At 39.0% G+C, this 24,122-nt stretch overlaps 1 protein-coding gene across 2 annotated transcripts in view; it reads left to right on the forward strand.

Annotated features, from left to right (window-relative positions):
* Positions 1 to 24,122, forward strand: part of si:ch211-236d3.4 (protein FAM107B) — a 58,057-nt gene that overhangs the window by 13,741 nt on the left and 20,194 nt on the right. Inside the window, exon 2 of one of the 2 annotated variants that reach the window (XM_036558985.1) lies at positions 10,690 to 10,747. In XM_036558985.1, the coding sequence (XP_036414878.1) occupies positions 10,690 to 10,747 (58 nt within the window). Of the gene's footprint in view, positions 1 to 10,689; positions 10,748 to 13,419; positions 13,635 to 24,122 lie in introns of those variants that run through there. The other variant, XM_036558986.1, reaches the window with a different exon arrangement.

The raw sequence follows: 24,122 nt of genomic DNA on the forward strand, positions 1-24,122 counted from the left end.
TTCAGGGATGGTTCCTTTGGGATTTTGGAGGTTGGGGAGCCCTATTTTTTTCCAATGGCGTCAACAATGTGGGAATAGCATTTTTCAGTATATGTCAAGTCAACTCAAGCCAAAGTTTATTTCTATTGCGCTTTTTACAACAGGCGTTCTCACAAAGCAGCCTTACAGAAAAATCCGGGTCCAAGCCCCCATGAACGTCGCCATTGGCAACAGTGGCAAGGAAAAACTCCCTAAGTCCAAGAGGAAGAAACCTTGAGAGGAGCCAAGACTCAAAAGGGGAATCCATCCTCCTCTGGTTGACACCATATAGCAAACAAAAACAGCAGAAAATAAGGTTTGACCATTAGTATAAGTATGAGATGCGGAAAAGGGGGAAAGCAGGAGAAGCAATGTTTATGATTACATAGAATCTGTGCAGCAGCAGCATCTTCAGGAGGGTCAGTGCATGCAGGTGAGATTTACACAGCGTTGTACAGCAGGAAGCTCCATGGTGGTCAAACATGTCCAGAAGACTGGCGAGCAGTGGGCAGCTGATCAAGGCAGATGAAGCAAGAGCATAACACCGCACAGTTGTTCAACACGGACTATGTGAAAATTACATTAAAAGCAATAGCTTTATTAATTTAATTGTCTGTTTCGGTATCAGAATATCTTCTGATTCTTTTCTGACAAACATGAAAGTCACACAAAAGCCTTGAATGAACTGCACCAAATAATGCCACCCATCTGACAGTAAAAACCTTAGAATCAAGAAATGTTAACAAAAGCTGCTTTTTATTTGTGTCATGCTAATTTTAAACAGCTCATGGAACTCATTACTTTCGTTCTCGAGACACAACAGGCTCTGTCCTAATTTAACCCCCGGATTTATAAACTTTCAAAATGTTTTTGATACAAATGAACATGTTTCCTGGTCAGTCTGCAGTAATGTAACATATTAAACACTAACCAGGTTTATTTTGAGAAAAATAATATCACATATAAATATTTGTGACAAAGCTAAATTATGATACCAAAGCCTAAGCATTTTATCCCCTTGTTGTGATATCAGCACTCAAATGTTGGTTTAAATCACCTTTGAGCCAACAGATTTTCAAATCATTACTTGGGGCAACATTTTCTCTTTACACCAGGGAAGACATTTCCTGGGTGTGCTTTGTAACACAGCGTCATGTTTATTAAAGTAGCATGTATCATGTTCATCAAAGCTGAATGAGTTTCTAGTGGCTTCGATTTTCTACAAACCTGGATGTTTGCCTCACATGAACATATGAACATCATAGTCATATGAACAAGCTAGAAGTTGATGATATTGTGCATATGTTTATAGAAAGTAATGGTGTAGCTGCCATCATAACCATCTTTTAATTAGACAGGTGGGATTTTGCTTTTCTTTATTTTCTACATTGAATAATTTAGAACACACATATTATGTTGTGTAGACTTAGTATGTGAAAAGGAGCCATGTCCTGAAAGGTTTCTCTTGATTTGTGGGGAAGTACTTGAGAGCAATGTGTACACAAGAAAAACTATATCTCCAAAATAGTAACTTTACAGGAGAAGGCAAAACATCCTTTACTATTAATATTAGTTAATGTAAAGAGATTTACTTTCAAGTAGTTGTGGAGCATTTCTGTTGGTCCACTTATCATGAAATTTTCAGTGCAAAAGGCAGGTGCGGTGCTCACATGATGTAGAAAACTAAAAATTGACAAAAATAGAGAAATCTTTTTGGACAGTGATGATATTCTATACTGAAATTAATATATTTTCTTTCTGATCCTGATAATGCTCTACCAAGTAAATGGTTAAGAGACCCTTCAAACACACCCCTCGATTGACAATTTAGGAAGCGTTTGATATGGTTTGCCACACTAGGAGACTAAATACAGCAGGTGGAGTTGTCAAAACTCTTTTTTGTCCAATGCAAAGCAACATCTGACTGGACAAAAATGATCAGACCACCACTGAGTGTAGTGAAAATAGTAGATAATTTTTTTAGAGGAGAAGGGAGAAAAACAAAGATACAACCAATACAGATGCAAATAAAATTACAGAACCTGTGAAATTGGAAATTGCCCTAGGCCACCATGTAAATTTAATCCCATCTTAACTGGGCTCAGTCTAACAAATTTTTCTGGGCACTTTTCTTACTTGAAAACAGTAAAAATCAAACATTATTCATATTATAAAGAAAGGCAAAGTGTACCTAAACTACAGGGAATGTATTTATTGGGTTTAGCTATTACATCATATTAAACTATATGGTAAATTATACTATACCACAACATATAGCACCATATTATGCTGTGCAACACTATACATTTGGATAATACTGTGAAGGCAATCACCAAATGCAAACGTAGCAAATTCTGTGCAAAGCCATCCTGCCAGAGACCTAATTAAACCAGAGAAAATCAATCGGCTGTCATTTTGCATCAGTGATACTGCGCAACAAATCTTCATTTGCACCATGACAGCCTGTGTTCCAGTACACACAGCTGAGTTCTGCATTGTGGCGCACTGAGCTCTTCCAAATATGGATCGACTCTCATTGCCTTTAAGCTCATTGCGATTCGACTGCTTGGTTATTAGAACAGACTTTGCGTCTTACAACCTCTTAGCCAGCTCATAATACAGCTCAAAGCCTCGCTGATGCCGACGAGAAAATCCTCTTTAAATACAAGTAAATTAATTACATTTCAATAAAATGTGTTTGTTCAGTCAAGACTGAAGGCCTGTTCAGAGGACATGTGTTTTATTTGAGTATTATGTTTTGCAGGTGGTGAATATTTGTCAAGTGAATGCTGTAGGATGTGCTTGAGCTACTTTACCAGACATTGTGTAATTGAGAACATAAAGTTCAATAGTGAGATGTACTTTGTACATGAAACAATGTTGGAACAGTGTTTTCTTCAGTTTCTTACAGAATGTGCTTTTAATTCCGTCAGAAGAAACAGTCTAGCTTCAGTGTACGTCAGTGGTGAACCATGAATATTTGAGCTTCAGTTAAGGCCATAAATGTCAGAACACAGTCAAAAATATAGGAAAAATCAATTCTATGATCAGGCCTGCATAAAGACAGGACTCAATCCAATGGAATCCCTGGTATACCCTCTGATTTAGTCTGACTCTGATTCCAATTTGGGCATCCCGAATATTTTCTGCTTCAGGAGTGTTAAACTTTGAGGAATAAACACTTAACCTCTTGCCTCCCCACCAACCCTCCAACCCCTTCCCCGCCAATCTCAGTGTTACTGAGCTCTGCTAAAGCCTGAGTAGACTGATAAATCAATGTAATGAACAGTTACATTGATTTTTTCAGTTTAATGACCCCCACCTCCAAGTGACAGGCCTCATGAAAGCTCCCCACCTTATGGGTAGCCCTGTCCATGATAATGCTAATTTCTGCTCAAATCCCTATGACATTCTAGTCATGAATTATCTTTAAGCTAATGGTAATTCACATAAACATTTTTATCAATTTTAGATTAAACACATCATAAAAGGCATTTCATGTTTTATTTGAAGCTGCAGCAGATTTCCATTTCTAACAACTGACTGAAACACACTTGTTAGGCTACCGCTGATATTAACAGTCAGTCTAGGACTTTTAGAAGTCTTTTAGAAGGACTTTTGAACTGCTGTATGTAGGCTTTAGCCTCCTAGCATTGGTCCACCCCAGTATTTGGGCCAGCCCTACTAATCACTGGCAATTTTTCACTTTTTACAGCATTCCCAAAAAACCCTTGAGACAGATGCTTATGAAAGGCCCTTGGGAAATGCCAGAACCGGTTTGGGAGATGCTAGAAATGGTATTCTGACAAATTGTCCTAATTTGTCAAAATGTCCCAAAATGTACTGTAGCTCCCTACATACACTAAATTCAGGATATTCTGGTAGTCTAAATGGCCTTTCATAGGGTGAATAATAACATTAAGCTGTGTCTGTACAATAAACTTGTAGTAAGGCAGAATTCTCATTAAAAACCCCTGGAGATCTACTTTCCTCCAGAGTTCGTTTCTAATCTCCATCTAACGTGCTCCATATCCCCATACCTAACACAAAAGCATCTGATCCAGCCAATCATGGACTTCTAAAGAAGTTCAAGTCAAGTCAAGTCAAAGTTTATTTATATAGCGCTTTTTACAACAGGCGTTGTCACAAAGCAGCTTTACAGAAAAATCCAGGTCCAAGCCCCCAGGAGCAATTAGACAGTGGCAAGGAAAAACTCCCTAAGAGCAACAGGAAGAAACCTTGAGAGGAACCAAGATTTAAAAGGGGAACCCATCTTCCTCTGGTCAACACCAGATAGCAAACAAAAACGGCAGAGAATAAGGTTTGACCATTAGTATTAGTATAAGATGCAGAAAAGGGGGAAAGCAGGAGAAGCAATGTCTATGATTAAAAGATGCCGCAGTATCATCAGCAGGGTCAGTGGTGTGCAGGTGAGGTTTGCACAGTGTTGTATGGCAGGAAGCTCCATGGCAGATGAAGCAACAGCATCAGACCGCATAGTATGGGCAGTTGTTCAGCTCAGCAAAGAAACACACAGGCAGTTAGTTCTGTTAAGAGAGGCTGATTACAGTAGTTCATCAGCTGGAGCCGGTGTTTCAGATTGTGGTTGGAGCTAGATTCTGCAGGATGGCAGATCTCCAGAACCAAGGTTGGTGACCACTCTTCTACACTAAACAGATGGTATACACGTTTGCTCAATGGGTAGGGCAGATTTTTAGAACACCTGCAAACCTAGTGTCAGCTACCATGCCACATTCAAAGTCACTAAGGTTACTCATGTTGCCTATTTAGTTGAACACAGCATGATCTGGTTTGCCTGAATTATTCCACACAGCCATGTACATTGAAATGTACAGTTTATGTGAAGGTGTGTTGTCTATCTAATGATCTGACAGTTTATTCTTTATACATACCATAAATTTGATTGAAAATAAATCACTCTTCCCTCATTACAAAGTTGCCATCATGTTACTGACTTGACATCACATGTTCGCTGTACCTCTAGCTTCCAGTAGTGTTTGGACGGAGGGTAGGGGGAGACCAAGACAGTGAGGGCCTTGTAAAGGCATCAAGCCTGCCTAGGCCTCTCCTAGCAACCAGCAAGCAGCACCAACAATATCTATTATATCCATTCAGCTTTGTCATGAACCATCCGAAGGCACTCTGAGCTGAACCTAACCCAGTAAAGGGCAATGGCGCTTCAGGCTTTCAGACAGCAAGAACACCAAAGAACTGGGGGGTGTTACAGAGGGGAAATGAACATGCATGGATTGTTTGCTGGATCTCAAAACCAAACGTTTGTTGTCCGTAAATGTGAGGTGGTGCAGCTTTTCCTCTCCTGGAGCTGTAATTCCAGGCCTGAGCCCATGCTGTAGTGTTTTATAGTCTACTAAAGCAGGGGAAACTATGTAAAGCCCTTTAAAAGCAAAAGGCAATGAAGACACTTTGTTTGTTGTTTGTTTGTCACTTCTTTGTTTTATCCCCCCACTGACTAAAGGTCGCTGATACAGAATGTGATTTGAAGATTTATGTAAGCCAATATATAACTAGCAATATGAATAGTTAGGTAATTATGTAATTACATCTAAATCAATACATAAAATAGTCGAATGTGTAGCAAAACGTCAGTAATAACTCCAGACTCTGCAGTACTTTTTTAGTCTAAGGCCTCCTTTTAGGTAGAAAGTGCTTCTGTACACTTAAATATGATGGTTCCTCAGGGGTTCTTTAGTAAAGAAAATGGTTCTATATAGAACAATGAACCCTAACCTAACCCTTTGCCTGACTGAAGGGTTCTTTGCATCATGAAATTGTTCTTCAGATTGATGGAGAATGTGCTGTAGACTTGACAGTGTCAGCTTGTTACAATAGAAGAACCCTTTTTGGTGCCATATAGAACCCTTTTCAAAAAGGTTCTATATAGGACCTTATAAAACATGTTCTCCATCAATCTGTAGAACCCTTTCATAATGCAAAGAACGCTTTGATCATGCAAAGGTTCTTTGTGTGTTCAGGATTCTATATAGAACCATCTTTTTACTTAAGAACCCCCAAAGAAGCATCTTTTTAAGTCTTTTTCCTGCCCTTGCGTCCCTCAATAACATTTTAAAAACTTTTTACCATTTATAATTATAATTATTTTAATACTAATAATCATAAACTTCTTCCATTTTTGAACAATGTCCACCTATGAGATATGGCCAAAGCCAATTTAATAAACTGACAAAATTAAAAATGACAAAATAGAGAGACATCTTCTGAGACTTTTCTGTGGCCCCCTTAGTACCACTGTTCTAGACTCTTAAGTTAATTGCAACAAAATGCTTCGAATAAGCAGAGATCACACACACACACACACACACACACACACCATCATCATCATCATCATCATCATCTAAACCACTTATCCTTCTGGGTCGCAGGGGGAGCTGGAGACTGTCATAAGCGGAGATCAGTCATTCACATCACTGTAGAGGAATTCTGGCCCAAAGAGTTAAGGCTACTAATGAAAGTTAGTTTTGAGAACTTTTACCTAAACTAAAAAGAGCTGGGTGCCCTCAGGTTGAGTTCACTCCAAAGATGTAGGGTCATAAGTTGACTTAGGCCCTACCCCTTGTTTTTGAGTGTCACCTTGCCCCTTGGAACTGAGTCACAAGGGGTAGTGGTTGAAATCTTCCCCTACAAAATTGGAACCTCGAATAAAAATAACATTAGTTCATTAACAGGCTACTAGTGGTGCTCTGTAGGCGACCCTGCCAGTCTACAGTGATAGAAGAGGAGGTTAAAGTTCAGCAACCTCACTGCTGGGCTTAAGGTAAATTTGGTTGCTTTCAAAGAGGGGGGGTGTGTGTGAAAATGGTACATTATCACCCACCCCTAATTCTTTGGTGATATAAAGCTGAAGTCATTTTTTTTTTCACCAGCTTCTCTTTTGAATTTTCCTGTTCCACCTTAAATGGGGCAGCAGTAACATTCTGGCACTTCAGGTATCAGTATTCCTGGACTATTTAAGGGGGAACAGGAAATTTATCTAGCTAGCTACCAAGATGTTAGCATAGTACTAGTGCTTTTTTATGCTTGGTATGAAGAAAACCATCATAATACATTGAAACAACATTAAACTAAGATAAAACAGTGGTTATCGTAATTTGTTAACGGAGAAAACACTTACACTTCTGGCTTTCCTTGGTCACTCGTGCAGCCATCTTGCTGGTTTTTCTTTTTTTGTCATAACACTCTGTTTGGAGTGTGTCTCTGAAAAACCTCCGTTTGAAGGGCGATGTAGCCCTAACACTTCACCCTACCCCTCTATCTCAACAAAAATTGGGATACCCCACTCCTAGACTTGAACATGCAAAACGGAGGGCTAAAGGCTTAGTGGTAGGGGCAAGGGGTGAAATGGGATTGGGCTTTAGAATGTTAGCTGAGTTGACTTCACACGTGGTGCACAGTGGCCTTCCGTCTATCAATGAATGCAGACAAATCAAAGGACAAATGCCTTACATAGTTCTCCTTAAGTGATCGAGAATCAGTCACAGCGAAGCCACAGAGGTGCTAATGAGGCTCTAATGGGAAGATGAGAGTCGTTTAAAGTGCTTCTACGCTCTTAATTAAAAGGGTGTTCTAGTGTAGGGTTCTTTGACTGGTCGCTGCAGTGGGGCTCTATCACTTATTGGATGATGAGAACTTTTCAGGGCTTTGTTCTGTGGAGCACACAAGGATTCCTCAACCTCGAACTCAAAGAGAGGAACCTTAATATCGTGTAATCTTTTCATTACAAATTGAGGATTAAACTCTTGCGCAATGATGGAGCCCAGTGAAAGTGCAGAGATATCCTATTATAGAGATATTATGTAATGCTTAATTGAACTGAATGGAAGTGTAAAAGGGGGACGTTCATTCCTGATGTAGCAGCTGGAGGGATTTGAACAGAAAGTTTGTGGTAATTGACATGAGACATCACAGACTGCGTATCATACACTGTCTCAGATTAGGGTAATATGCATTCGAAATGCTGGTTCTGTTGTAAAAGCTTTTAGGGATAATCAAAATTAGGGGCAAGGAGACCATTAATTAATGATAATTAGAAGTTATTGCTGGTGAGATTAAGAGCCTGGAGTAATTATATATTAATTAGTTGTGAGTAATAGCTCATTAAAACAAGCAAAAGTCCAGATTCTAAGCTTTAAATTGAAGATGATAAGAAGAAAGAGGAGAATCTGTTATTATTTGAATTTGATACGTTATTGTTATAGTCAAGTTTTGTGTAATTACAGTTCTGCCACATGGAATTAAATCTCATGTCATTTCTTTACATTAAAATAAAAGTTACCATAAAAATTTAAACATGCTTTTGTCAATTCAGAGTGTTACTTCAATGCAAATGTGTTTTATTGTATAACTCATTATGCAATTAAATATATAATTATGTAATTACATTTGAATAGTATAGATACAATATAAAACTAACATCTCTTGACTTCTGAAAGTCACTTGTTAGAGGTTTTAGAGATCAAATCAAACAAATTCACAGTCTCAAACTCCAATATAATGGTGAATGAGTGTGTTTACATTCACTTAGTCTTGCAATAGTCTGATAACTGCAGAAAAATTAAATCCTTAATTTCGTCAAGCATGTATTTGGTTTCAGTGTCGCTCCAAAACTGTTTTGCTGTCATCTCCTGGCAAAGCTGCTTGCTTATTTCCAGTACCGCTGTCTGTTTTTGCACATGCTCAGACTGAGAAATTCGAAAGAAATCAGAGTAAGAGTTTACATGCACTGAGAAATCTGATTACTGAGCTAAAATCTGGCTCTCTTGGTCAGATTTATTAATCAGATTTCTAGACCTTACTCCGACCTAAGAAATCTAAATATGCTGTTTACATGACCATTTGAATAATCAGACAACTGCAGAAATTCGATTCTGATCAGATTATTGAGTGCATGTAGATGAGATACAAGGTAAATGTATCAAAACACTGGGTAAGTGTACCTAATGCACTTTATTGACTGATTGGACTTGGTTGTGCAATGTGTTGGGCAATGTGCATATGTCAGATTACTCTTTTAGACTGATCTGACATATTGACATTCTGTTGTGCAATATGCTATTTCACATCTTCACTGTTGGAACAAATCCTCATATCTCCAAAATGGTAACTTTACAGGAAGAAAAACATTCTTAACTATTTATGGAAGTCAATGTAATGTTATGTTTATGGGCCATTTCTATTGGTCTGTCCATCAGGAAATTTTAACACAGTGTAAAGGGAAAAGTTTTCAGATTATACAACAAAAGGTTTTAAAAAAAGGGGAGATAAAAGGTTTTTTGGTAGCACTTTACGGTAATGCACTGTTCATAGGGCTACATGTCCCCTACATAAGCTTGTCATGACAACTTTAGCTAAATTTGATCAAAATTGGCAAATATAACCTTAATAGCAAAGGATGCTAATTGGAATAAGCATTTATAAATGCACGAATCTGTAAGAAGTCTCATCAATTAGTTTTGCCTTAAGTCTCAAACCACACACCTCAAACCACCTGTGATTGTTGCCGTTAAAACAAAACCAAAAAAGTTTAAAAAAAATCTTTTTCACATAGTTTGAAAGCACCAGTTGCTCTTCACATTGAGTCAAAATTTCATTATAAACAGACCAATAGAAATACCCCAGCATGGTCCAAATGACCTAGAATAAACCTTGTAGCTTTAACTTACATTGAAGGTTGAGAACATCTTTTCCTTTTCCTGCAAATTTGCTTTCTGGAGATTTTGTTCCAACAGCAATTTTGCTATAATTCATCTTTGTTTTGACTATTTAATTTCAAGTTGAATATATTTCTATATATTTTAAGCTGGAAGTCCATTGTGGGTATTTTTAAATTTGCATTTAAACGTAACAAACTGAACTGAATTCAACTGGTAACTCAGTGTAAAGTTAAAGTAAAGTCAGTCTCAGGCCCAGCTGTGATGTATGTATACATTTATATCCAAAAAAAGACCATTTTCTAATGCTTTAGATTGAACTATGTAAATGAGCTCTGTTCTGATTGCCTTTCCTGCATTGTGCCTCATTCGAAAAGCAGTCCAGGCTGAAACATTCCTTATAACATCAGCTAAATTGGCAGTGACTAAATTATTTAGGCCGAATTGGTGGACATATCATAGCTGTTGTGCATAATTTGAATACTCTACCTTTTATATTGTGTTAAAATGTCCTGATTTTATTGCAAAACCAATAGAAATGGTCCAAAATATGAAGAAAAAAATCCTGTAATATTAAATTTAATTACATATTTAAGAAGTTTTTTTCCTCCTGTAAAGTTGCAATTTGGAGATATAAGGTTTTGTTCTGGCAGTGACAAATATGTAAATGCATTGGATTTCTATCACATCACAAAAACATTAGACTAAAAAATGGACCCTTTTTGCAGCGTCCAGATATGGACCACATAGACTGGGTACGTTTGAAACTTTAACAATGTTTACATTCTGCATTAAAAAATTCTACATTATTCAAAAAGCAAGGATATTTTGTTTTTTCCGTAATATGGACCCATTAATCTCTTTGACCCCTTTGCACAAAGTTCCACCAGGAGCTTGGTCGGAACCTGTCTACAGAGTGCAGTTTGATAGTTCTTCCCTCTCTTTCTCTGTTTCTGTCTCACAGAAGGCGTATAACCTGGAGCAACAGAGTGCGAAAAGCGGAAGGCCGATGAATGGCGTGGGTAAGTCTGCTCTCGTGTTTCAGTCTTCCAGAACAATGCCGGCTCCGCGCTCCGCTACACACTGATGCCGATCAACTACAATGCGCCGCTATCACGGCCTCGCCATAACTGACCTTGCCTCTTGACACGTCATTGACTCGCTCTGAAAGACTTCCGAAGCCTCTGCCATGTTTTCTTCAGCGCTATGAGGCCTCTCAGAGCACTGCTTGTGTTGTGGATGCTGACCTCAATGAAACTGCTTAAACTTATGCATCATAGACAAACACAAAGACACAAAGAAGCACATTTTAACCGTAAGTGCTAATACGCATTAGTGAAACTGTAAAACAGTAACAACGGGATAATAAGTTTAATTAACACATTTGCTAAGATCTAGCATGCAGCTGTCTGTAGAGAAACATTTAGATACAAAATTACTGTTTAAAATATTGAACTTTATATTTTATGTTTTATCTTTTCCAAAATAGTGAAATTAAAAATACCAAAAATTTGCATAAAAATGCCAAATGCAGAGGATGTGTTAACTTATTATTATATACATATGTGTGTGTGTGTGTGTGTGTGTGTGTGTGTGTGTGTGTGTGTGTGTGTTATATATATGTATTACATATATATTGTAAACGATTGCATTTAACTGTAAATATGCAAAAATCTGGGAATGATTGCTTATAAGATCATATGTTTTTGGCTAGTTTATGAAAGAACAGTACTGTTAAAAAACTAGCAATGTTCCTAGTAATAAACAAATAAGTGAAAATAAGTCAACATAAGTGTTATGCAAATATAGCAGGGATGCACAGTGATTTAGGAATCATATTTAAAGTTAGTCGATAGTGGCTTTGAAAACATTATGAGTATCACACAGATGATTTATTTATTGTTTTCCAGAGGAGCAGAACATTTAGGCAACAATGGCCTTTACTGCATTTGTAACACTATATGAATAAATATTATTTTCCTCCATAATGCTCACAATTTCTGCAGTTATGTATCAGCATTGGTATCAGCTGATATGTCCATGAAAATTATAAAATTTTGGAACTCCCATATCAGTACATCCCTAAAACAGAATATGCTAATTGATAGCTACTAGGTTCCACTCTTTGTTAGCTATGTTAGCATGTTAGGTTAAGTGTTGACCCCCTTGCCGTTCAGCAGAGTTTGTGTGTTATGTAATCTAAAGCTGGCTGCTCCACAGCCTGCAGATAAGCATTCACAGCTTAACCCGGTCCATGTCCTCACTGCTCAAATCATGTGTCATCTCTACAGCAAGCATAAGGACACAGCCTGTGTGTGCATATGACTGTGTGTGTGTGTTGCAGTTATGTGTGAGGGATAAAACACTCTCAGCACACTGATGGTTAACATGAGATTTAGAAGAGAGAGAGAGAGAGAGAGAGAGAGAGAGAGAGAGAGAGAGAGAGAGAGAGAGAGAGAGAGAGAGATTAAGTCCCTCAGTAATCCCTTCAGAATCAGAGCCCTGCAGTCAATGGATTGAGAAAGTGGAGAGGGAGAAAGAGAGAGGGACAGCAAGTGCAAGGAGACAGTAGGAGAGACAGAAAGGAAAAGAGGGAAAAGTAGTGAGGGAAATAGAAAGCAGATAGAGAAAGAGAGAAAGAGCAAATGAGAGAAAGTGGAGAGGAAAAGAGAAAAAAGAGGAAAACAAAAGAGAAAGAAAATGAGGAGAGGAAAAGTGAGAAAATACTAGACAGAACTAGAAAGAAAGAAAGAAAGAAAGAAAGAGATGAAATGAGTAAAGAAGGAGGAAGAGAAAGAGAGGGGACAGAGAGAGAACAACAGAAGAGGGAGAGGAAGAGACTCAGAAAGGAAAGAGAAAAAGGAAAGCAAGAAAGAGAAAGCAGATAGGAAGAGAAAGAGCAAATGAGAGAAAGTGGAGAGGAAGAGAGAAAAAGAGGAAAACAAAGAAAAAGAGAAGGAGAGGAGGTTAGAGAGAAAATACTAGAGAGAGAAAGAAAGAAAGAACGAGTAAGAAGAGAGGAAGAGAAAGACAGAAAGAGAATAAGAAAGGAGAGAGGAAGAATGAAAGAGGAAGAAGGACAGATAGAGAAAAAGAGAAACGGAGAGAGAGAATGAGAGAAAGCGGAGGACAGATAGAGAAAGAGAGAGACAGGACAAATAGAGAAAGAGAAAGAGAGAGAAAGAGAGAGCGAGAGAGAAGTGGAATAGATAATAGAGAGAACAAGGAAGCAAGAAAGAGAGATAAAGAAAATCAGAAAGAGAGACAGAATGAGAGTAAGGGGAGAGGAAGAGACAGAGAGAGTGTGAGAGAGAGAGCAAGAGAGAGAGACAGAGAGACAGAGAGAGAGAGAGAGAGAGAGAGAGAGAGAGAGAGAGAGAGATATAGACAGAGAGACAGAGAATATGAGAAAAACAGAGAACGAGAGAAAGCAAAGAGACAGAAAGAAAGAATGAACAACAGAGACAATAAGAAAGAGAGACAAGGAAAGAGAAAGAGAGGAAGAGAAAGAGAGAGAATGAGAGAAATAGGAGAGAAAGAGAGGACAAGAAAAAGAGAGAGAGAGAAAGAGTGAGAGAGAATGAGAAAGAACGAAAGGCTAAGAGTTTCACTGTGTGTGAGTGGCGGAGAGGGAGGGGCGTGGCTGTGGAATGCCCAGCAGGTCATGTGACTGTTTACATCTGAGGGGAACAGAAGAGAGGCGTGAGTGTGTGAGCAGCGCAGCAGAGCACACACACACACACACACACACACACGCACACACACACTCATAACCAGAACATGTAGAGTCTCCGAGCACCACACTCACACACTCACGCAGACACAGCAGCAGGATGGAGCAGAGATTAGGACACAGTCTGTACCCTGACAGCCCACCCAGCAGACCCAGAGATGTGCTGGTTAAATCAGGTAAGAAAAGCCACTGCACCACAACACTCAGCACAAACCTCACATTCACTGCTATTAGACTAAATGTGGCAAATATGGTGAAAACGTTTGGGTCAGAGCTGTGAGAGTGACCGTGTGCTACGTGTGTCCATCTGTCCAGTGTTAACAGGCTGTGTCAGGACTTTATGTACCGTTTCAGCCACAGTCAGTGAAAGCAGACTGCTCTTCAGTTTGTCCATGCATTATGCTGGGATTGCTGAAGTTATTCAGAGAAGTGCTTTCTGTAACAAACACTTCAGTGAAATTCCCCCTGGACTCAAATAGGAAAGGACATTATATGAACAAGGATAGTCTATGCACTCCTAGACATTAGGGTTCCTAAATGGCTCTTGAGTTGTATGTACAGTCAGAAACGTTTAAAGGGCCCATATCATGGAAAACCAAACTTTTCTCACTTTTCTGGAACTAAAGAGTTTGATGACCAAGTTTTGAAACATACCATTCACTTTCCAGGGAATACAGTCCATATATGGATATGAGGCTGCAAAAACAGCCCCTTTTGAATTCATTGTTTTTGTGATGTCAGCAGCAGCAGTTAAGCAGTTTAGCTCTGCCCATTCACATTAAGGTAAAAAGGAGAGTTTAACTTTTTAAGGCAAAATACAGAGTAGCCAATCAGAATAGAGCTCATTTACATTATATAATCTTAAAGGCACAGTAACAAAAACAACTTTGTTTATGTCTAAGGGATAAAGACAGGAAAAATGGCCTTGTAAAACACATTATGGCATTATATGATGACATTATAATACAAGAAAAAATTAGTGTGTGGGGTCTTTAATTGGCATGGAATTTTTAAATAATGTCAAGAATCTTTAACCCCTTGTCCATAATCCACTGGCAGGTCCAAACTTTTATTGAACACTTCTAGAATTAAAGGAATATCTCAGTGAAAAATCAAACAAACACAATTTTCCACTTATCTCAAATGAAGTCGATCAGCCAAGAAACGTTTGGTGTTCAAATTGTGCTTCTTTAGTTCGGAACTGGAGCTACAATGCTAATGTTGCTAACAAACACTAGAAATCAATAGTCACCCAAACTGTTCCTGTAAATACATCCCCAAAATTTCTGTGAACTCATTCAAAGTCACATCCAACTGAATGTTACACTGACTTGCTGATGTGGTTTAGTGTGATTTACTATAAGCTATAAACATGAACAAAACCTCAGATACTGCAGACACTTTAGACAACAGTTGTTGCACCAGAATTTGACTGCCTATCACATGCATGCATATATTGATGCTAGATTATGTCAGCTGTTTATATTTCTAAATAACTTTTAAACTTATATATATATATATATATATATATATATATATATATATATATATATATATATATAAACCTCATATTTCTAAAATGGTAACTTTACAGCAAAAGGAAAAACATACTTTACTTTTAATGTAAGTCAATGGAGCCAGGCGTTTTTCCAAGTAACTTTAGGCCGTTTCTGTTAGTCTATTTATCATGAAATTTACCCACAATGTAAAGAGCAAAAGGCATTTTCAAATTATGTGAAAAACTGAAAAACTTCAAAAATATGCTAGAATATAATGTAGTGCAAAGGAGAGGCTCATTGTGTGGGGGGTTGGGGTCGGAATTCAAGTCTTATTTATGTTTTTAGTTTACAGTTAATCATACTGTGTGAAGAAAAGTTTTGGGGATGTATTTACAGACAAGGTTTGGGTGTCTATAAACATATAGTGTTTGTTAGCAACATTAGCCTCGTAGCTCCTTCACTAAACCGAAGAAGCTAAATGTGGACATCAAACATGTCTTGGTTCATCGACTACATCTGAGGTCAATGAACGACTATGTAAATTTGATATTTTGCCAAAACATTCCTTTAAGAACAGTCAGACGGTTTGAAATATAGTACATGTAGTTACTGAATAATAAGCCTTCAGAGGTAATAAGCCCGGGAGCTTAAGGAGTTAAACTTTAGAAAAGTTCTTTACACTTTGTTTACAAAACTCATTCTTTACAGAACCATCCACTGAAAGTTTCCTCAGGGAACCAAAAGTGGTTCTTCCATGGCATCGCTCCAAAAACCCCTTATGGCCTGTAGAGAAATCTGAAATCCCTGCAGTTCCAAAAGAGAGAAAGAGAGAATATAAAAGAGAATGAGTCAAAACTGAAAGTACATATACAGGCTCTGGGTCTCACATTACTTTTGTTTCTCCTGGCATTTTGGGCCACTGTGCCACTAAGCTCTTCAGAGAACACCCAAGAGTTAATCATTAAAGTCTTAGCTTTAAAAACCTGAAATCTTCACTGAATGGTTGACCATGCACTCCTACACAAACTACCTTCTACCCACATAATTCAGGGTACATTGTACACCAGACAATACGGGAGAGACTGTTTTAACTAAAGCTAAGACAAGATTTCATTAAAGTAAAAGTTCTATCAGTAAAGACATGCAGCATTGTTCTAGACTCGAACACATTTGGAGCCTCCCTGCCCTTTATGTTGACAAAGGACGTTCTTTCACAATTGTTGCTTTAATTTTCCACTAGTTCAGTGTTTACTTTTGCAGAAAAAAGCACAAGGTTCACGTAGGCTGCTCTGGCCAGCCACGGGTGGCCTCTAATAAACCACACTGTGCATATTTGCACAGCCATCTGAGGAAGTGCTGTCAGTACTAACACACCTTACAGCAACACGCCACTCAGACTGCCCTGACCTGTCATTTTAAAAAAAATGGGACTTCATTAGACATGCATAAGCATTGAATATGTTTTAAAAAGAAATACTTTACTAACAGTTTATTTATTTGACAATATTACATTGCGTTGGCATAAAACCACCAAAACTAAAGTGATAGACATTTTATTTATGACACTGATATGAAGCATCTTGGCCTTATAAAACAGAGGCCTACTTAAGAACACCATATATCGGTTCTATATAAGATTTCAATGTCCTCAAAGGTGATCATTTTCATGCATAATTTTCCATATTGCTTTAGTCTGAGGACATCTTTAATAAACTAATACAATAAATGATGTTGGCAGAAGCTTTTCTCTAGGCAGCGTACAATTGCCAAGTTACAGTAGTAGGTGAATGCATCATTAAGAGTCTTGCCCAAGGACCCTTATTGGTTTAACATGACGTTGTTGCCTAGATGGGGACTTGAACCTGGGACATGTGGGGGTCCTGCAGGCCACTAGGCTATTGCCTTATAATTCATAACAGCCTTAGAAATGGCCATTATGTCAATCCAGTGTCATTTACTTCAAGAGGCACTTACAGCTGTGCTTTAGCTACAAAACACAAAATATTTTATTCCATTTAAGTTTTGCTAAGCATGTTATGCATGTCTGTAGATGCCGTTGGCTTGGTTCTTGCTCAGCTTTTCTAATGCTAATGCCTTGTCCGAGCTCCAGTCTCAATCCTGTGGTTTGCCAAGGGTCAGCATTCAGTGTGGATTATGGGAAAATGGCCCCCCATCCCCTTGACACACCGACACAAACACACACACACACACACACACACACACACACACCCACACACACACACACTCCAACCCCCCCCTTTCCTCCCCCACATGGGAGAACAGCAATTCTGGACATCCCCAGAGAACGCTGACGTCGCCATGACAACAGCCAGAGCTCTGTTTGTATACAAATGGAGGAGGAAATAAAATAAACCGCTTCAGAAAAGAAGCTTTATAGCACTGTGTGGCAGCGATTGAGACAGGAGTGATATAACACTGTACTAAATAATCACTTCTTACACGCTCAGCAGCGCTGCCGGTAAATTACAGTAAAACACGTTTAATCAGAATCAGAGTCATAATTGGTTTATTGGCCAAGTAACATAACAATTACAAGGAAGTAGTAGCAACCGCTAAAGCCACAGTCACACTAGCCTTCAGCAGTTTGTGTTGTCTTGTGAAAATGTCCTCCATGTTGGTGCATTAATGCTACAATCAACGCTTAAAGACTCTTAAAAGTCACATTATTGTACATGTGAATTGTGCTAAAAATACATGTTTCCAAGTAAACACGTGAATATAATGTGAGCACCTTTTTTTTTTCTGTGATAACACACTATTAACATGTGAAATATGCAAAAATCATGAAAGGACATCACATGAAAATAAGTCTGCTGTTAAACTTCAACACTATTATATACCAAAAACAGCTATTCATGCTGCCTAAAACTGCCAAAGCCTGTAAACCTCCACAACTGACAAAGCTCGCTGGTTTGTTTAAGGTATTTTGGTGAGGTTGCGAGTCTTACGATGTCCACCCTACTAGAAAAAACAGCATAGACCAGTATGCCTGGTCACCTGCAAAATTAGCATAGTATGTTGTGTTTTGGATGCCGGTAGGCTGGTCAGCAGCAACAGAGGTTAATATGCTAAACCAGCACCAGGCCAGCAAAAACCAGCTTAAACTGCTTATCTGAGCTGTTTTTATCAGCAGAGAGTACATAGGAAAAATGTCCATGCTTAATCTGCTTACTTAATGTCCAGGCTTATCTGCTTTGGGGCATTTTAGATTGCGACAAGACCGATTTTCCAAAATGCCTCATTTTATGTCGTTCATTTTTAGAATTTTCATGCCATCTTGCGAAATGGCTGTGACCAGGCTGGTCCAGAAGATTGTCCCAAAAAACATTCCTCCAGGTTGGTGCAGTTAGCCAGCTGAAAACTATTAGAACTATTAGTTACTGATTATTGGACACCAAGAGGAACCAACAGAAATGGTTTTTTGGGTTTTTAAGGGTTTTAATGCTAATGCTAATGCTAACTAGCTAACCATAAACAGTAAAGGCATAAAAGTGAATACTCATGGGAGCATAGTGCTGATTCATACCAAAAAATGCAGATAACTGGTGTGGTGACTTGTTTGCAGCTGCAGTTAGCTAGGGTGCTAACATAGCAGTTAGCAAGCTGGCCCTGCTGAAAAAAACATTGAAACCATGTGTTTCTGTTGGTTTCTGATGGGTTTTGTAAAGTGTTTTGGCTTTTTTTTGATGGGATAATATCACAATGTTAAGGATCCTAATGATTTAACAGATGACCAATGACTGATTTCATAGATTCCTAATGGGATCTAAAAGTGTTCTACAGAAAACTAGGGGTCTTCATTGGAAACCATTAAGCAAAGAAAATCATTAGGTTTTAATCTTAATGGTCCTTTTTCAGCAGGTGGCTAACACGCTAAACAGTAAACACAAAATTGAACACAGTGTTATACACTGATACAGAGCAAAAAAGTGTAGATAACTGGCGTGGTTGGAAGCAGTGGGGTAACTTGTATGCAGGTGCAGTTAGCCATGAAGCTAACATCACAGTTAACAAGCTGACTAACTCATCTATAACAAAGAGTCTCCTGACTGACTGCATGTCTTGTGGTCTCTGTTTCATGTATTTATTCACAGCCACAGGAAGCCACAGGAAGAAATGGTAGAAGGCTTGTGCTTCACACTGGTTAAATTAGCAGTTTCTCCATTTTTAGAGGTTCCCTGCTATGATGCGCCGCCCCATTAGTGCCAAAAGCATTAGTGCTGGACCTCTGAAGTCATATGTCATTCTGTAGTCAGCATCATGCCCCTGAGGGTCACTGGATCCTCTGAATTACGAGACTGTTTAGCAGTCAAAATGCTAAGGACGCTACATGCTGCAAGCTGGCTGACACTCCTGCACACTGAAATGATGAAGCAGTTTAATATTAAACTTGAACACTAATATTTATTTCAACACAGTTATAGCTTTATAATTTAATTCCTTTAATTTTCTGTGTTTGCACTCTGAATTGCCGCTGTATATGGCAGGTGCTGTACAAATACACTTGCCTTGTCTCACTTTGCCTTGCCCATCACGTACGAACACCAGATACTCAAACTGCCTAAAAGTGCTGCAATCTCTACCAACTACCACATTTGGCAAAGCTCACTGGTTTATGTGGGGTATTTTAGTGAGGTTATGGTGTCAGTTCAGTGTGCAGCAGTGTTAGCTTGCATGTAAGCTTGCAATAGACGTATTTCAGCTCCTTAAGAACCTTGTAATTCAGAGGATCCAGTGATGTTCAGAAATAAAAATGTCAAAATGCATCAGCTATGGAATATTACAGTTTACCACAGGATGCGATAGTTGCGATTTCCCAAAAATGCCATACATTACTTTAAACTTGGAGTTCCTAATATGGGCACAACAGCAACTACAGGAAGACGACACCTCTTCAGAGGTTTATTGGTGAAGGACACGAACGTTTGCTGGCAAACATGAGTGTGACTGGGCCTCAAACAGAGTAAAAAAGAAATGATTGAATACAAAACAGTACACACTTAAAAAAGATGGTTCTTCAAGCGTTCTTTAGTAAAGAAAATGGTTCTATATAGAACCGTGAACACTCAAAGAACCCATGATTGCATGATTAAAGGGTTCTTTGTATGGTGAAATGGTCCTTCATGTTGATGGAGAATGTGTTTTATATGTTTCTATAAAGAACCTTTTTTGCTATTGCTACAGGCTTGACATTGCAACAATAGAAGAACCCTTTTTGGTGCTATATAGAACCCTTTTTCAAAAAGATTCTATACAGAACCATCTACAGCACATTCTCTATCAATCTGAAGAACCATTTCACCATACAAAGAACGCTTTAATCATGCAAAGGGTTCTTTAAGTGTTCATGGTTTTATATAGAACCATTTTCTTTACTAAAGAACCCTTAAAAAACATATTTTTCAAGATATATATTGATATTTGCTCTATGTAACCTACAAAATATGTGCATACTGATATTCTTACTGATATTGATATTCTTACTGATATTGATATTTGACTTTCCATAAGAGTTAAAGCAGAATTTCATCAATCTTTTTAACTGTTAGCTTAATAAAGTAATTAAGATTTAAATAAGGTTATTCGTAGTGGTTTGATGTGAAATGCACCATTCTAACAAAATTATAGATAGAACTGTTCACAGTGATTGGAACCAGGCATCCAAAGTGCTTAACACCTCTTCAAGCTCCCTCACAGAAAGATATTAGTTAGAAATATGTTGAGGTCAGGGTGCTACCTGTGGTTCAGAATCACAAAAAATTGGAATCGAATTAAGCTATTCCTGGAAATAGACTCGGTCTGGCCAGGTCATTGTCTACTGAACATGTTAAATGACTCATAAGGTCATCAGGGAAGCAGCTAAATGCATTATGGCTATAAAACGAGAGGATATTAACTTTCAGATCAGATGTAAAAAGCTCTCTGCCTCTGCCCTGCATGTCATAGATATCTAATCAATGCGAACATGGATCCTGCTGCAGAGGAACAGTCGATACACTGGAAGATCCAGTTACTTGTTTCTCGTCCTCTTTTTTCCTCTCTCGCTCCATCTTTTACCCCATCTCATAATCCCTCTCTCACTCATACACACATACACACTCAGCAGGTCACTCACCACGAGCGCTGATTGCAATGTATGAGCCTGTCAGCACTACCTGAGAGAAACCACATTCCATTCACGCCACCCACCCCATTCACTGCCCATGTAATCTACATCAGAAAAAGTATGTTTTGTATTCTTTTATACATGATGCTGGTGCAGCTATCACATAAATTATAACATACCTAATAGGTTTCAACTGATTGATGACAGTATCATCACTCGCTGATAGTTTCCATCTAGTGCGATTCTTAATCAAGTTGGAAAATTTACATGCCCAAAAACAGCCAGCTGCAGCTTTAAGATGTAAAAGTAATTACATTTGTCTCTTAATCTGTTTTGTTTTAACAAGTTCTCACATCAGTCCATGCCCTGAATCGGCCATGATATGTTGTCTGGATTCAGAACATTCTGTAGCAGCCTGAGGCCGATCTTTCATTTCCTACCCAATGTCGTGCTTGTTATATTGATAAACCTGTGCTGCAGCCTTCCATGGATGGCATATCTTCCCTCATGAAAGATGAGTGTGGGCTTAATGGTGCAGTGTGTAAACATTAGTGGCTTCTAGCCATGAGGTTGCAGATTGCAACCAACTGAGTATCCCTACCTCACCCCTCCCTTTCCAAGCATGAAGTAGAACCTACAGTGGCCATCAGTTAGATTGGTACACTAAATTAACTGTCCAACAGAAAACAGGCAACTTTGGCATCACACTGAAATTGATTTTTGTCTGGGAAAGGCCACACCAGTGTTTATCCTTGTTTTCTGTCATCATCTGTTCCAATTTTGCCTTTTCATGTTTTCGATTCTTTGATGACAAACATTCACCCTCTTTTGCTTTTTCTTGTGCTGGATAATGTGAATGATCCTGCATGTGTCAAAATTTGGGTTCTCAAACTTCTCACAACACAAAATGGTTGGCCAGCACTGGCAGCAACCACTGATTCTTCTTCTAGTCTTCCAACCGCTGCTAAATTTAATCTGCCACTTCAGTGTAAAAATGAAAAAGGCACTCTCCAGAGCCAGTGTTTGGTTTGTCCATTCTGGGCTACTGTAGAAACATGGCGGACTCTGTTGGAAGAGGGCCCGCTCCCTGTGTAGATATGAAGGGATCATTCTAAACTAACAAAAACAACGATTTATGGCTACAAGTGATTATACACCAATGAAAACATGGTTTTATATACTGTATTCCATTTCTGCTAATAGATCCCTCTAAATCTTACACACTGCACGCTCAGACGGTGTACTGGTGGTGCTGAAAAGCATTTTTTACATGATCATATAAAAATGAATCAATCTGTGGGCTTCCACTTTAGACATTAGAGTCTGTATTCACAAACCACCTCAGAAGTAAGAGCTGAGCTAGAATCAATAAGATCTGAAAAGGCTCCGCACAGCTTCAACCACATCAACAAGCCTGTTTTGGGGATGTATTTTTGAAGAAACAATTTGGGCTATTTGGGTGTCTATTGAGTTCTAGTGTTTTTTAGCAATGTTAGCTTTATATCTCCTGTTTTACACCAAAGAAGCCAAATTTGGACTCCAAACATGTCTTGGCCAATTGACTACATTTAAATGGAAAGGGGGTGAATTTGGGGCGGCACGGTGGCGCAGTGGGTAGTGCTGTCGCCTCACAGCAAGAAGGGCTTGGGTTCGATTCCCGGCCGGGTGACCAGGGTCATTTCTGTGTGGAGTTTGCATGTTCTCCCTGTGTCTGTGTGGGTTTCCTCCGGGTACTCCGGTTTCCTCCCACAGTCCAAAAACATGCAGTCAGGCTGATTGGACATGCTAAATTGCCCCTAGGTGTGAGTGAGTGTGTGAATGTGTATGTCTGTCTGTCTGCCCTGCGATGGACTGGCGACCTGTCCAGGGTGTATCCTGCCTTCCGCTCAATGACAGCTGGGATAGGCTCCAGCGCCCCACCGCGACCCAGAATATACACTATATAGACAAAAGTATTGGGACACACCTCCCAATTATTGAGTTCAGGTGTAGGGTATATATATATATATTCCTTTTCATATAGGAGTCTCTGTCCTGTTTTTACTTACTTTTCTCTGTTTAACTCTCCTCATGAAGGGCCTGAAATCCAGAGACAATGATATACTTGCTAAACTGAGTATCTTTGGTTGCTAAACTGGGTATCTGTGATTTAGGGATGACATCACAATTAACCATTTGGCTTTGGCCTACTTAACACTTTTGTCCCATCTGGGACCGTCACCCATGAGTAACATAGGTTTAAGTCTTTTTCTTAATGATTCAATGGTGTAGCCAACTGGGACCCATGACCTCTTGAGTTGTGGCCAAGGCTACATTCACATTACCAAGTTGAAGTGATGTTACTGAGTAGGATGCGTGCATGCGGGTCATTTCAGGACGCCAGTTCATTCACATTAATGACAGATTTGAGTTTCTTACCTAAATGAGTGTGAACCATCCTGTCAGAGAGATTGGATTTGAGCAAAAGATCAGATTTGAGCAATGAGGCTTGTAATGTGAATGTAGCTCAAGATCTCCAGCCAGTGGGCAATCACCACTCACAATTCACAAATACCGTCTACTGGTCATGATCCAAAACAGCTAAACTTGGCTACATATAACTTATAACAAGTGGATCACTCAACTTTATAATAATACTCTTTGTTTCTGAGGCATCTTTTCAGATTTTTTCATCCATTATAATCATCTTCCTCCTACTCTACCCTGCTCTGATTTTGAGGCACTGCTGATTTGGAGTCTATTGTGATGCTGGTTTTAATATTGAATAGTGGAGATGGTCTCTGGTTCCTCCTCAAACCCTGCCATTGTTCCGATCCGGCCTTGGAGAATATGACACCTGATCTTTTTCCACTGTCACTCTGCAAAGGATCACTTCACCTTTTATCTTTCCATTCATAAAGGGGCGAAGGAGTCCGCTGTGTTCTGAGGCCTGTCGGGTTCCCTCACGAAAAGGGCAAGCACTGGGCTGTCTGTCAGAAGCGTCAGGGTCAATGAATTACACTTTCAGTTCAGCAGAGTCAAGTGCGCCAATAGGCCCA

Source organism: Colossoma macropomum, unplaced genomic scaffold (assembly GCF_904425465.1).
Source record: "Colossoma macropomum unplaced genomic scaffold, Colossoma_macropomum, whole genome shotgun sequence".
In the NCBI taxonomy this organism is placed as follows: domain Eukaryota; kingdom Metazoa; phylum Chordata; class Actinopteri; order Characiformes; family Serrasalmidae; genus Colossoma; species Colossoma macropomum.